Source organism: Oryx dammah, unplaced genomic scaffold, assembly GCF_014754425.2.
Source record: "Oryx dammah isolate SB20612 unplaced genomic scaffold, SCBI_Odam_1.1 HiC_scaffold_28, whole genome shotgun sequence".
Taxonomy (NCBI): Eukaryota; Metazoa; Chordata; class Mammalia; order Artiodactyla; family Bovidae; genus Oryx; species Oryx dammah.
The window spans coordinates 47,438,934-47,451,720 of NW_024070212.1; the positions used below are offsets into that span (position 1 = coordinate 47,438,934).

The following is a 12,787-nucleotide window of genomic DNA, read 5'->3' on the forward strand; positions in this document are numbered from 1 at the left end:
TAAGCTGGTCAGGCCAGGCCTCACTGAAAATGACAACTGGGCAAAACTTTTGAAAGAAGTAAACTAGAAGTTTATCTGGAGGAAGATCATTATAGTTTCCACCCACAAAGAGGAGCTACAAAAGCTGAGCAGGAATGCACCTGTCCTGTTCAAAAATCAGAGAGGATTCTACTAAAGAAGTAAGAGCCAGAGGGAAGAACGGGAGAACTGAACTCAGAGGGGAGACGGGGTGGCAGGGCGGTAGCAGGCAAATCCTACAGGGCGCTGTAAGCCACTGAAGGAGTTTCTCCTGATGCAATACACCCAGCCTCGGGCATTAGTCACACCAGTCAAAAGATGGAAGCAACAAAGCGCGGCATATACATACAATGGAATATTACCATTCAGCCTTAAAAGGAATGAGATTCTGTATGTGCCACAACATGATGTTATGCAAAAAATGCCAGACACAAAAGGACAAATATGATGACTCCACTCACATGAGGTCCTCAGAATAGGCAAATTCATTGAGACACAAAGTAGAACAGAGGTTACACGGGACTGAGGGGTGGGGAGAAAAAGGAGCTATTGTTTAATGGGTGGTTTCTGTTTGCTGCAAAGACAGTGGTGACGGCTGGACCATACACTAAATGTACTTAATGCCACTTAACTGTATACTTAAAAATAGTTAAATTGTAAATTTTATGTTGTGTGCATTTTACCACAGCTGATCTCTAACAAAATGCCACAACTTATGCATATCAATATTAGAGAAGGAGCTATTGTGAATTACTTTTCCAAATGAGGAGCGGTCTCTTTTTCTGAGAAACTAGAGAGTCATTTTGATGGACTTCTAAATACATACTTCTTGCTTCTATACAATTGAAAATAGTGAATATTCCTAATAATACATTATATATAATAACTGCACTTATTATAATAGTGGTGCCTTGAGGAGTGCCTGAAGTTCAGAGAACTATTAATTAAATGGATCCCTATCACCCTGATTTATCTAGATAATATTAGCCATAAGTGTTTTTTTCCTGCACCTAACTACTTATTGTGGTTTTCACTGCCATCCTATAGCTCTCCACATTATTTGGTGCAACGTGCCAGGAAACCTAGAAACCAAGTGTGTAATGATGTGTATAAATAATAACTAGAGTTACTGAAATCCTTAGATACTCTTATGCACATATGTCTTAAGACTCAGCATTAACTTTTCTTTACTCCACGGTAATAATAATGTTGGACAAAACTTCCAATTATGCCATCAGCCATGGTAAGCCAGTGATAATTTTTCCAAATTAAAGAGTTATAGGACCGTATTTCCCCGCTCCCACCCCGGATTGAATTACGACTAAAAGCCAAGGATAAACTTTCACTGAAAACCAAGTTCTTAAGAACACTCTATTACTGAGGATCCTGGATTGCTTTACTAGGGCAACGAATGCTTTGAACTACATATTTTTCTTTATTTTCAAGCAAGCCAGATGGGGAGAAAACAATCAGATGCTAAAAAAAAAAAAAAGATGTTTGTTGAATTTTTAAAAAATTACGTTAAACAAATGTTGGAAAAGACAAAATAAATGAGAAAAAGGCAAATCTAACTTAAAATATCTTAAGTCAGAAACAGACAGAAGAAAAGCTTTTAACAGTGGACCCAAAGGACAGATGTCAAAGAAAGCTCCCAGTGGAGAAGAACACAATACAAGAATCATAGAACAAGTCAGAGTGGTATAGAATATGATCACAGAGCTAAAAAACTTACACAAGCAGGACTGTAAAATAAGACTTTCCAAAATGAAACCAAAATAAAAGCAAAAAAGTAAGGGCCTCTCTGAGGCTAAAAAAGTGAAGTTACCAGGACTGGCCAGAAGTATACTAAAATTCAAATATAAAGGTTTTAAAGGGAAGGGCTTTGGACTAGAATGAAAAGGACAGCAGTAGTGTGGTCGCCTTATGACAAAGTGAGCAGCCCAAAACCATGATCTACTTTCTCCTGGATCTGTACACACAGATCCCAAATCTCTCCTCACTAGGCACAAGACATGTCTGCATCTGTGCTGCTGGTGTATTCTCTGCTGCATAAAGACAGAAGTAAGGCAAAGCAGGAGAAAGGGCCCAGGGGATTCTTCAGTGGAGAAAATCTCATGGGTCTTTCTATGCCTGGGTGATAACAATAAAGGGGCTACTGGAAAGCTATCAAGAGACGGGGTTTTGAGCTCTGTTTATTCCTGCTACCAAGCCCTGTAGGTGGCCACGTACTCTGTCAACGGAGCCTATTTGACTGTAGCACCCAGGGCTAAATGAAAAACACACTTCATTGTGCCATTAAACATTTATCAACCATATTCACATTTTTGGTACTTCTCTTTGTGTTTCCTGGCTTTAAAACAAACATGACAATATATAATATTCAATACTGAATAAGTCCCAAGTACTTTACAAAACTAACACTTTACAGTTTTATAGTTTTTTAAAAAGAAAGTAGAGATGTACGTAATAAATATACACGCTAAAAGCAGAAAAACTGAAGACTTACCTAATAACACTTTGAAAACAAATCTAATAACTCTACTTCTATTTTACAAACTATCAGACAACATTCTTCAATGCAAGCAATTGGAAATAATCTCTATATACAACACAAATTACAGAGGGCCATGAACATAGAGCATGTGGAGAAGAATTCTGGAGTTGTGCTTTCCAATACAATAGCCACTAGTCACATGAGGCTATTTAAGGGCAAATTTATTAAAATTAAGAAAAATTTAAAATTTAGTTCCTCAACTATACTAGCCACATTTCAAGAGTGCAACAGCCACATGTGGCTACTATACTGGACAATGCAGATACAGACCATTTCTGTATCTCAGAAAGTTCTACTGGATAGTGTTATTCCAGAGTAATGCTATCTGGAGCTAGAGAGACAGCATATGTAATAGACACTGACTACTCTCTTCAAGATTTTCATATGTGAGCTATTCATAAAGTCACAATAGAGACAGACAAAATAATAACCCCTAGGTCTGTGAGAATGGTATAAAATCATACAATAATTCTCATGTTTTGTTTTTGCTTTTTAATTTGGCCTGCTCTTTTGGTTAATAGACTTGTGAATCAGCATCACAGTTCACTTGGCTCGAGCTGCCTTGTGTCTTGGTTGAGGGGCAATCTGCAGTGCTACTGTGCTGGTCTCGCATGGTTTTCATCAGTAATATAAAAAACTATATTTTGTTTTTATAGGTATAGATCTTCCTGTACCATCAAAACAATACCAACTCATAAATTATTTTAATTTAAAGAGACTAATGTTATATATGCAAGGTTAAACATTCATCTTACATTGAAGATTCCAATTATCTATATATTCTGTGGCTTTTTTGAAAGGGACTTTATTTGCAAAAAGTTTTTTGATAACAGTATTTGAAACTTTAAAGTCCTGTCAAATAAAAATAGATTTCTATTTCAAAGACTTTTTACTTTTTATTCCAGTTATACTGAGATCTCACTGATGTGCAGTACTGTTTAAGGTATACAGCACAGTGATTTGACACCCATTCATCATGAAATGATTATCATAGTAAGTTCAGTGAACATCTCATACGGATGCCAGATTAAAGAAACAGAAAAAAAAAGTGTGTGTGTGATGAGAACTCTTAGGTTTTCCGCTCTTAACAACTTTCACATACAACATCCAGTATTGTTTTTATATTTATGATGTTGTATATTACATCCCTAGTACTGATTTATCCTTTAACTGGAAATTTAAAATACCTTACTCCAAGGCAGTCCTCCTTTACAAAGGCTTACTTTTCAAAGCAATTTTGTGGATTCAGAGACTAAGTGAAGCCTTAAAATTCTTTTAAACATTCAGACAATAGCTTCTCAGTTCACGTTTTGAAGATGATTTAAGCTTTTATATAACCATGTAAAAACTTACTTCAAAATTAAGGTCTCGAATCAAGATATCTCCATTTGGCGTTGCTAAAGGAACATGATCAAATCTATAGAGGAAATTAATAAAAAGAGAATAGTTTGACATTAAACACTAAGTAGATGTAGCTGAAAGAGAAAGGCGACTGTGTAGTTTAACAAATGTTTATGGTGCTAAAGAACCCTTTTCTGTACATACTTTATAATGTTATCTGTATTGATGATTTCTCCAATTCCAGGTATCAAGGGAATGTCTTGTGCTCCTTCAACACATTAAATGGAAAAATAAGTATTAAAGCATCAAGTCATGTTAGCAAAAACATATGTGACTGAGTGCCTTCATATTTACCCTTTTCCTGTTGTGAGACCATAGTGCGTTCATATTTGCCCTGATTTAAATCCTTTAGTACTTGCATTAATTCTGTAATCCGAGCAGTAAAGCTGGAATTAAAAAAAGAAAAAGAAACGAAGAAAGCCATAAGCAAAACTCCAAAGGCTATCATGTCTTTTATTTTTTATTATTTATTTGAATATAATTGACGTGTAACATCAAGTTCTTTTATTTTATTTTATACAAACCCGACTTAAGTTTCTAAACTTATTATGTAGTTTCAATGAAATCACTTAAAAGAACTCTCACCAACATTAGTGATATTATACAAGTATTAGTGATACTATACACATTTTACTATTATGGTTTAGTAGAAGAGCAGGAAGATGGGGCTAAGAAAAGAGGTCTCATAGGGTCCCACCACAACAGATACTGACTTTATTAATAGGCAAGTCAAGAGGGTTGTCTGCCACTAGAACTTTAAGGAATTTTCCAGTAAATACTAAAAAAGGACACACGCTAGTGGCATTTCTTAGGCCGATGAAGCACAAACCCTGAGTCCCTGCTGGGGTGAGCTACACAGCCTTGGATAAAGCTGGCCTTTCTCTCTGAGGACATCATTTATTCTAAGTATGCCACATGCACACTACTTTCCTGCAAACAGGGAAGAATTGGGGAGATCCTTCTCCTTCTTCCTCTGAAGAGGGGGAAAGATGAAGTGTTCTTAATATTAGAGAGAAATCACTGTGGTGCTAAGACAGAAATCAAAACTACCGACAAGAAGTTGAAAAGTATGAATGGCATGATGGTCGAGGAGAAAGCATTCTAACCAGAGAAGCAAACAGAATTGTTCTGTGAATAACAAGCAGAAACTTCCTAAAGGAATGGAAGCATCCTCTATGCCAGGAAATGTAAAGGCATGAGGAAGCTATTAACAAGTTGGAAGAAAGTCAGCATTCTCAAGAAAGACTCCTCACAGTAGTTAGAGCTTCTTCTATCTTGTCATGAAGACCTTAACTGCTGAAGGAGTAGAGAGGAAGGAGTAGAGGAAATATGCAAATTAATCACAGGCCTGGAAAAGATCCAAAGTCATTCAACTTCTTCAGATAACCTGAAACTTAAGGCTTTTTTACATTACGTGTTGTCTTAAATACCATACCAAGCCCTTTATACTAGACTTTGAAATTTTGAAATATTTAATTCCATTTGATGGTCTAAGAATAATTTTACCAGACACGCTGACAGGTTTACAACTGGACTTAGAGCTACCACAAGGTAACTTTTTCTTTCTTTTTTTTCCATTAAAATAAACTTCATCCTTGCTTATGCATTACCAGTACCAAAGAGCTAAGGGGAAGAAAAGTCTGGTAGAGGACAAAAAAGTCCAAATGAAAAAATTTTATTCACGAACTTAATTTTCTGTAAATTAAGGAAAGACTGCCATGATTCAACATTTCCCATCTTCCTGAATACCAGTATTCACAGAGCAGGCAGCTTGAGAACAACTAACCTAGTTTAAGGCTCAAAACAGCTATCTTAAGGAAACATGAAAAGTACACTATCAGAAAAAAATCTTCCTAATTTTCTATCAAAACCAGCTTCCAAGAGTAGGAAATATGGGGATTCAGGTTCCTTATCTCAACCTCAACTGGTCACAATCATTAAGGATAACATCTAAAAAAAAAAAAAAAAGATTCTCTGCAGTTGCTCAGTATTACAAAGCTTAACTTACCCAGCCAATCGAGTCATTTCACGGCCAGCCAAAACTATTCGACCCAGAGCCTGAGACATTCGCAAAAGCATTCTTCCACTCTGGTAGTAATCCTGAAATAGAAAGAAATATTAGTTTTCAGCTGTATTTCAAAGATTAAAACTAGCTTTTTTTACATTTTTTATTTTTAAGATTTCAATTGAGGCTGAGTACCATTACCACTTTACCTCCAGAAGTTCCGAATGGGAGCTCTTAAGATGTCGAGGGTGAGACAAGTCTAAGAAAGGACGACTGACGACTAGGTAACCAACCACAGTGGCAAGATCTGAAACCAAACAGTTAAGGGTGAAAAACATCAGCAACACCTCACTTTCCCCACAAATCCCATTCTACCATCTTGTTTAAAGCATACTTACATTTGGCAATTATGCTGTCAATGAAGCCCATAGAGAACCGAAACAAAATGAAATTATGCAGGTGCTCCACCTGACAAGAGAGCAAACACAAAATATATATACACTTCTCACGTATTAAGGGAAATTAATCTACCATGAGGACGAAAGAAACTGTATAATTTATGTATTCAACAAATATTTACTGAGTACCTATAATTTCTGATTACAGTATACATCACATTTCATTGAGCACAATGCTGATCACAGAACAGGTGCCAAACAAAGCCTTCATGAATCCATTTTTATGCAAATAGAGTGGAAAACATAAAGAATATGTGTGTGGGGTCCCTTGTATGAAATAGTACAATGATACTGTATTCATAATACTGTTGGATACATATATGCAAAAATTGATAATCAAAACAAACAAAAAAACAGAAACAGAAAGATAATTTAGGTGAAACTAGCTGTCTGGAAACAGCATTCAATGCTTTGCTTTAGTTGGAAACACCTGGTCTTTCTCTAAGACTTGTATTACATTCAATTTGAGCCAAATGCTAATGTAACACCGCATAGCTTGAGTCTGTAGTTTTAATCTCAGCATGCATTACCCCAAATTTGCAAATCTAAAAATGTATTTTATTCTGCATTTTTAATGTTCTTGACTTTTTCATCTATCCGATTACTCAGGCCCTGTATGATCTGCCACTGGGCTCTATCTTCAACCTCATCTGCTTCTACTTTGCTCTTTCTCACTGAGCTCCAGAAATACTGGTTCCTCAAACATGCTTCTGCCTCAGGTCTTTGCTTGCCTTGTTTCCTCTGTCAGGATTACTGATTTCCTAGATATAAATGCCACCTTCAAGAGAGACTTTCTTGTCATCCTAAATTGCTTGGAAATAGCCCCCATCACACTCTACCACTTTATCCCATTTTATTTTTGGTCACAGAATTCACTATGACCTGAAAGCATATAAAATATTTGTTTACTTGTTTATATCTCCCCCACTAAAATGTGGGTTTCCTGAGTACAAGGTAGCTTGCTCTTAATATCTTCTGCAAAAGAACAATGGCTGGAACATTTATTCAGTGAATGCCAGATGTTATATATTGAGCTCAATGATGAAGATGCAACAGTGAATAAAAAGACAAGGTTCCTGAGCTCATGGAATTTACATTCTAATGAAGAAGACAACCAGTAAAAAAAAAAAACAAGATAATTAGAAATTGTAATGAATGCTTTTAAGAAAAACAGATCATTAAAATAGGAAGTAACTGGTGAAGGTCATTTTAGATGGATTAATCAAAGAAGACATGGCCCCCAAAGGTGTTAACTTTGGGGCTGAACTCTAATGCAAAATCATGGGCAAACTATGTGAAGAGTGAACTAGTTAACAGTAGTCCCTTAGACAATTACCGTACATGCATTTTATCAGTGAATGCTATCAAATTTCAGTCATGTTAAACATAAAAAAGACAAAAATTCAATTTCTTTAATCTTAATTTAAATAATTTAAAATAACAACTTCTTTAACCTTTAAAAATCACCTCAAATATGTATTTGATTTCAAAACTTTCCACTAAAATGTAAGCTCCTTAAAGGCAGGATTTGGTCCATTACACACCACTGTCACCTGGACAAGCAAGACACCTTTAGATGGTGCTCCGTATCTTCTGAATGAATAATCAACAAAATTAACTAAATTCAAATCTTCCATGTGGCAAGTAGATAAAAACTGAAGCATAGTTTGCATACAGTTTACATAAGAAGCAATGTTTATATTCTAAGTAAAGGGTCAGCAAACTATGATCCACAGTACATAGGCAGCCTGCCACTTTAGTAAATAAAGTTTCATTAGAACATACCACATCCATTCATTTACATATGGCTACTTTGAAGGAGAGAGTTGAATAGTTGCAAGAGAGACCACAGGGCCTGAAAAGCCCATACGTGGTATTTATCTTGCCCACTACAGAAAATGTTTGCTGAACTGTGCTCACAGTATTCCCAGGAACAAATTCTTTTGTAATTATCACTAAATTTATCATTAAATAAGACTCCTAAGTAACCACTTCAAAAATACACTGATAATTCTTTTAATAAATCTACCCATTTTTATAACTGAGCAGCTTAACATTGGTTTGAGTTTTTAGGAAAACAGCATAAAAATTCTTTATAGGTATTTAAAAACAAATGTTTTAAAGATTAAAGGTATATACATATCCTGCCACAGGTCAACATTTTTTTTTTCATACATACATGAGCCTCCAACAGGTTATCTTACCAGTTTTTGGAAGACTGAGTGGATTGTCTGCTTTTCTCTTTTATTTCCATTGTAAAAGGCAACTTCTTCACTATTAAGGAAAATAATTTAGCAATTAGTTTTAATGCTACTTAAGCCTAGAAAATAATTTAAAATACCATATTTATTGACTAAGTATTTGTATATAAATGGACACTCTGTGACTAACAGTTTACTTGGTGTTTCTCAAGCCATGACCTGTACATAGCTCAACTGATCAGAGCACAGGAATATACACCTGACGGCATCACAGGCGGCACCAGTGACACGAGTTGCATATCCCACACATAGCCTGGCTGGAAAAGATGTGCTCAGCTAGTTCTCGGAACAGTGAATAAAGAAACAAGAAGGAAGATGCCATGACATACAGGAAGGCAGGACTGGGACAGCCATCTTAGGCTACAAATTGAGTAAAGATCGAGCCAGAAGGGAAAGGAGACAACAAGAGTTAGGAAAAAAACAGGTAGTGATGCATGAAATATAGCCTTTAAAGGACAGAAAAACTAATTCCTGCCCGCCTGACAGTTGCCAGCTCCCAGGAGGCCTAGCTGCACAGCTGCCCTTATTCTTGGAACCCCACCATATCCTCACAACAATTCCCATTTCCTTGAGCTGATCTGAATGGGTACACAGGGGCCACAACGATCTTAACTAGGTAAAAAAGAGCATTTTATGAGTGAAGAAAGGTTCAGTGTAGTTAATTTGCAGAGGTCATGCAGCTGACAAGTTAAACAGCTGAGATTATAACTTGTATCTGACCCTAACATCTAGTTTTCTGCTCTACCCAGACTGATGCAAACTGTCCCAGCAAAGTACCTCTTACAGCAGAGGAAAGGAAAGATTTACATACGAGTCTAGAAGGCAGAGTTAAAACACAATATTTCTTAAAAGTCTCTTCTCCCACCTCAAAAATTTATGTGAACATTATATTCTAGTCTAAAATGTACCTGTATTTTTTTTGCATCATAAAAACAAGGTAGCCCTTACCTCAACACCTTTAAGTAAATTAACTTTCCATATAGTTCCATCATGTTTGACCAGCCTTTCCCAGTTTCCTTTACACAATAATAGCCCCAGGGAGAAGGCAATGGCACCCCACTCCAGTACTCTTGCTTGGAAAATCCCATGGATGGAGGAGCCTGGTAGGCTGCAGTCCATGGGGTCGCTAAGAGTCCGACGCGACTGAGCAACTTCACTTTCACTTTCCACTTTCATGCATTGGAGAAGGAAATGGCAACCCACTCCAGTGTTCTTGCCTGGAGAATCCCAGGGATTGGGGAGCCTGGTGGGCTGCTGTCTATGGGGTCGCACAGAGTCGGACACCACTGACGCGACTTAGCAGCAGCAGCAGAGAGCCCCAGGGTATCAGAATCCTAGTTTAACACAATTCTGTACCTAAAATTTCTTAATTCCTTCTGCCTCCTCTGCACATTAAGTCCATTGAGAAAGACAAGGTGAAAACTCTACTTTTCCTGAACATTTTACCCTAAATTTCAAACCTGAAAGCTCAGAACTTCCAAAATACTAACAGCTGCCTATTCAGCATCTTTTCTCTTCCATATCCCTCCTCCTAAGAGAACCCCAATTTTCTTAAAGTTTTGTATCCTTTTCTAGGCACCCAAATGGTTGAGGAAAAGCCTCAAGCCCCAATCCAAAGGAGAAAGAGTTCCAACTGATCTAAGCCGGTGACTTTGCTGTAACTGCTTTAGTGATAATTCTGGCCAATGAGATGTGAAAAGAAAGTTGTTGTGGGGGCTTCCCACTCTCTTAAAGAGACAGCAAAAGTGGCTGCTTTTGTTTCTGGACTTTTTGCAGGGGACGAGGGTTGGTGGATCTAGATTTAGAACTGCTTTTGCCATCCTGTCATCAGAAAAAGAATTAGCCAGAGGAAAAGGGGAACATATAGAGGAGGACAGAGTCAGGAGAAGAGTCAGACACCCTGATCATGCTGTGCCTGGAGCTGGTCCATCTTAAGAGTTTTTATGTGAAGTAGTAAATGTCCTTATTGTTGGAGCCACCCGAGTCAGGGTTTTCCGTTTCTTGCATTGGAAAACATCCTAGCTAATACCTCTTTCATTCACTTGGCAAATCACCTGTGTACACAACCTTCTATTCTTCTGCTTCCCTACAACACAAAAAGCCTATTTAAAACCAGTATGTACTGTTTTATCAATCCAAGGAAATGAAGGAAGAGGGAACTTTTAAAAGACCATTTCCTAAGTAATTTTGTAATGCCAACAGGGTAGTAAATAAATATTAGGACCCTCAAAATGACTTAAGGTTGACAGATCATCAATACATGAGAAAATTTATTGAGTACCTGCTACATATTAAAAACAGTGCTTGAAGTTTTATATATATCATGTTAATCCTCATGACAACCCTGAATTAGCTACCTAGTATAAATAAGAAAGGTGAAACTATAAATAACTTTCCAAAAGTCATATATTATATAATTGATAGGTGGAGAAGGTAGATTTGGAAACTAGGCAGGCTGGCTCTAAAGCCCAATACTTCTCCCTACTTTGGATTTTTAAACTATCTGGAAAATAGAGACACATGCAAAGAGATTGCATTAACTTTGAGTGCTCCAAATACAGACTCAAACAAAAAACACTTGTGGATAAACTGAGATAAAATTTTCTTTGAAGAAGTAAGTAAATTTGAATTTAAATTTCTGACTTTGCTTTATGTGAAATTAACAGAAAATTAGCCAACAGAAGACAAAAAGAGGTCAATCAGGGATACTAAATAGTTAATAAGAAAAAGGGTTAGAAATGTAGTTATTAAGATAACTACTTAATAAAACCAACATCCTTCATAATGTATATTTTCAAAAGAAGTAAATACGCAGGGACATAATTTCAGTAAGTGTTACTAGATTTTTTGGAGTTGGCTTACATGACTTCAATATCCACACAAAGGGATTTTTAGTACAGTTAAATACATTTAATACATTTGTCCTTACCTGTTTGTGATGAGCCGAGAATTAACGTATCTATACTCTCCTTCAAGTTTTTGCTCAGTTATTGTCATCTTACCAATGGGTCTTCTAATTCGAGTTAGGAATAGCCCAGAAACAAGCAAGTAGGCCATCATGCTTGCTGGGCCCTGATATTATTAGGAGAGAAAGATATACAAAGATCAAGGATATAATAAAGTCACTGAATGCAACACGCACAGTTTATAATTACCTCCAGTGACTTTGAAAGAAATCACTCTTTTGACTTTTCCCCTTGTTTCTTTTCTAAGAAGAAACCCACTGGGCCTCTTTGTTTTTACTACTCATTTACTTCTCCTCCCACCATACATCTCTCCCCCAGCTCTCCCAAATTTGCTCATTTTAAAACTCCTAATTGCAGTCCTCACTGTTCCTACAGCACCTAAAAACTCTTCTGACGGAGCTCTTCTTGATATTCTTGATCCCACAATAACCTGCAGAACTCTTTTTCACCTTCTCACTGACCGTTACTATTGCCTGAGGTTTCCTTTTCTTGCTCCCTTTGCCTCCGAAATTTATATCTCTAATCCCATCACTCCTAGATACTGTTTCCAAATATTTACTGTACATCTTCAGTTTACTTCTCTGTAGAACCTCAAGCTCAATTCCCTCAAATGAGCTCAATTTGTCTTTCCCTTCTTCAGCGTCTTGCTTCTAGCTGCCATACTTTCTAATGTGGTAAAGTACCTCCATGTGCATCGACCCTTCCAAGAGAGAAGCTTCAAGCTTGCCTTTTCAAACTCTGCATTCCCATACATATCCTTATGTTCTGCCATACTGAAATAATTGTTTCCTGAACATGCTACTCAATGAAGCTGTTCTGTCTAGCAAGCCTGACAAATCTAAAAAAGGCCGACTCATCCTCAAAGCAGCTCCAATATCACCTCCAATTCTTCTGGACACTAAAGACATTATTCACACTTCTACTACTGGGCTTATCACTGTCCATTACAACTGTTTGACTATCTAACCTTTCACCAAATCATAACTCCTCTTCGGTAGGAACTGTGTCTTACTCATCTTTTTATTCAGACAGTGTATATGGAATATAGTGTGTATTATATTGGAATATGGTGTGTATTATTTTTAAATTCAATGTGACTGATTCAATACATTTCAATAATTACT

General features: G+C 36.8%; 1 protein-coding gene across 2 annotated transcripts in view; it reads right to left on the reverse strand.

The window, feature by feature from the left end:
* Positions 1-12,787, reverse strand: part of ABCD3 (ATP binding cassette subfamily D member 3) — a 79,106-nt gene that overhangs the window by 13,357 nt on the left and 52,962 nt on the right. For both annotated transcript variants that reach the window (XM_040232269.1, XM_040232271.1), the window contains exons 9-16: positions 11,627-11,769; positions 8,641-8,710; positions 6,377-6,446; positions 6,188-6,285; positions 5,982-6,073; positions 4,268-4,359; positions 4,118-4,181; positions 3,926-3,989 (exon numbers count right to left, since the gene is read on the reverse strand). In XM_040232269.1, the coding sequence (XP_040088203.1) occupies positions 3,926-3,989; positions 4,118-4,181; positions 4,268-4,359; positions 5,982-6,073; positions 6,188-6,285; positions 6,377-6,446; positions 8,641-8,710; positions 11,627-11,769 (693 nt within the window). The remainder of the gene's footprint in view (positions 1-3,925; positions 3,990-4,117; positions 4,182-4,267; positions 4,360-5,981; positions 6,074-6,187; positions 6,286-6,376; positions 6,447-8,640; positions 8,711-11,626; positions 11,770-12,787) is intronic.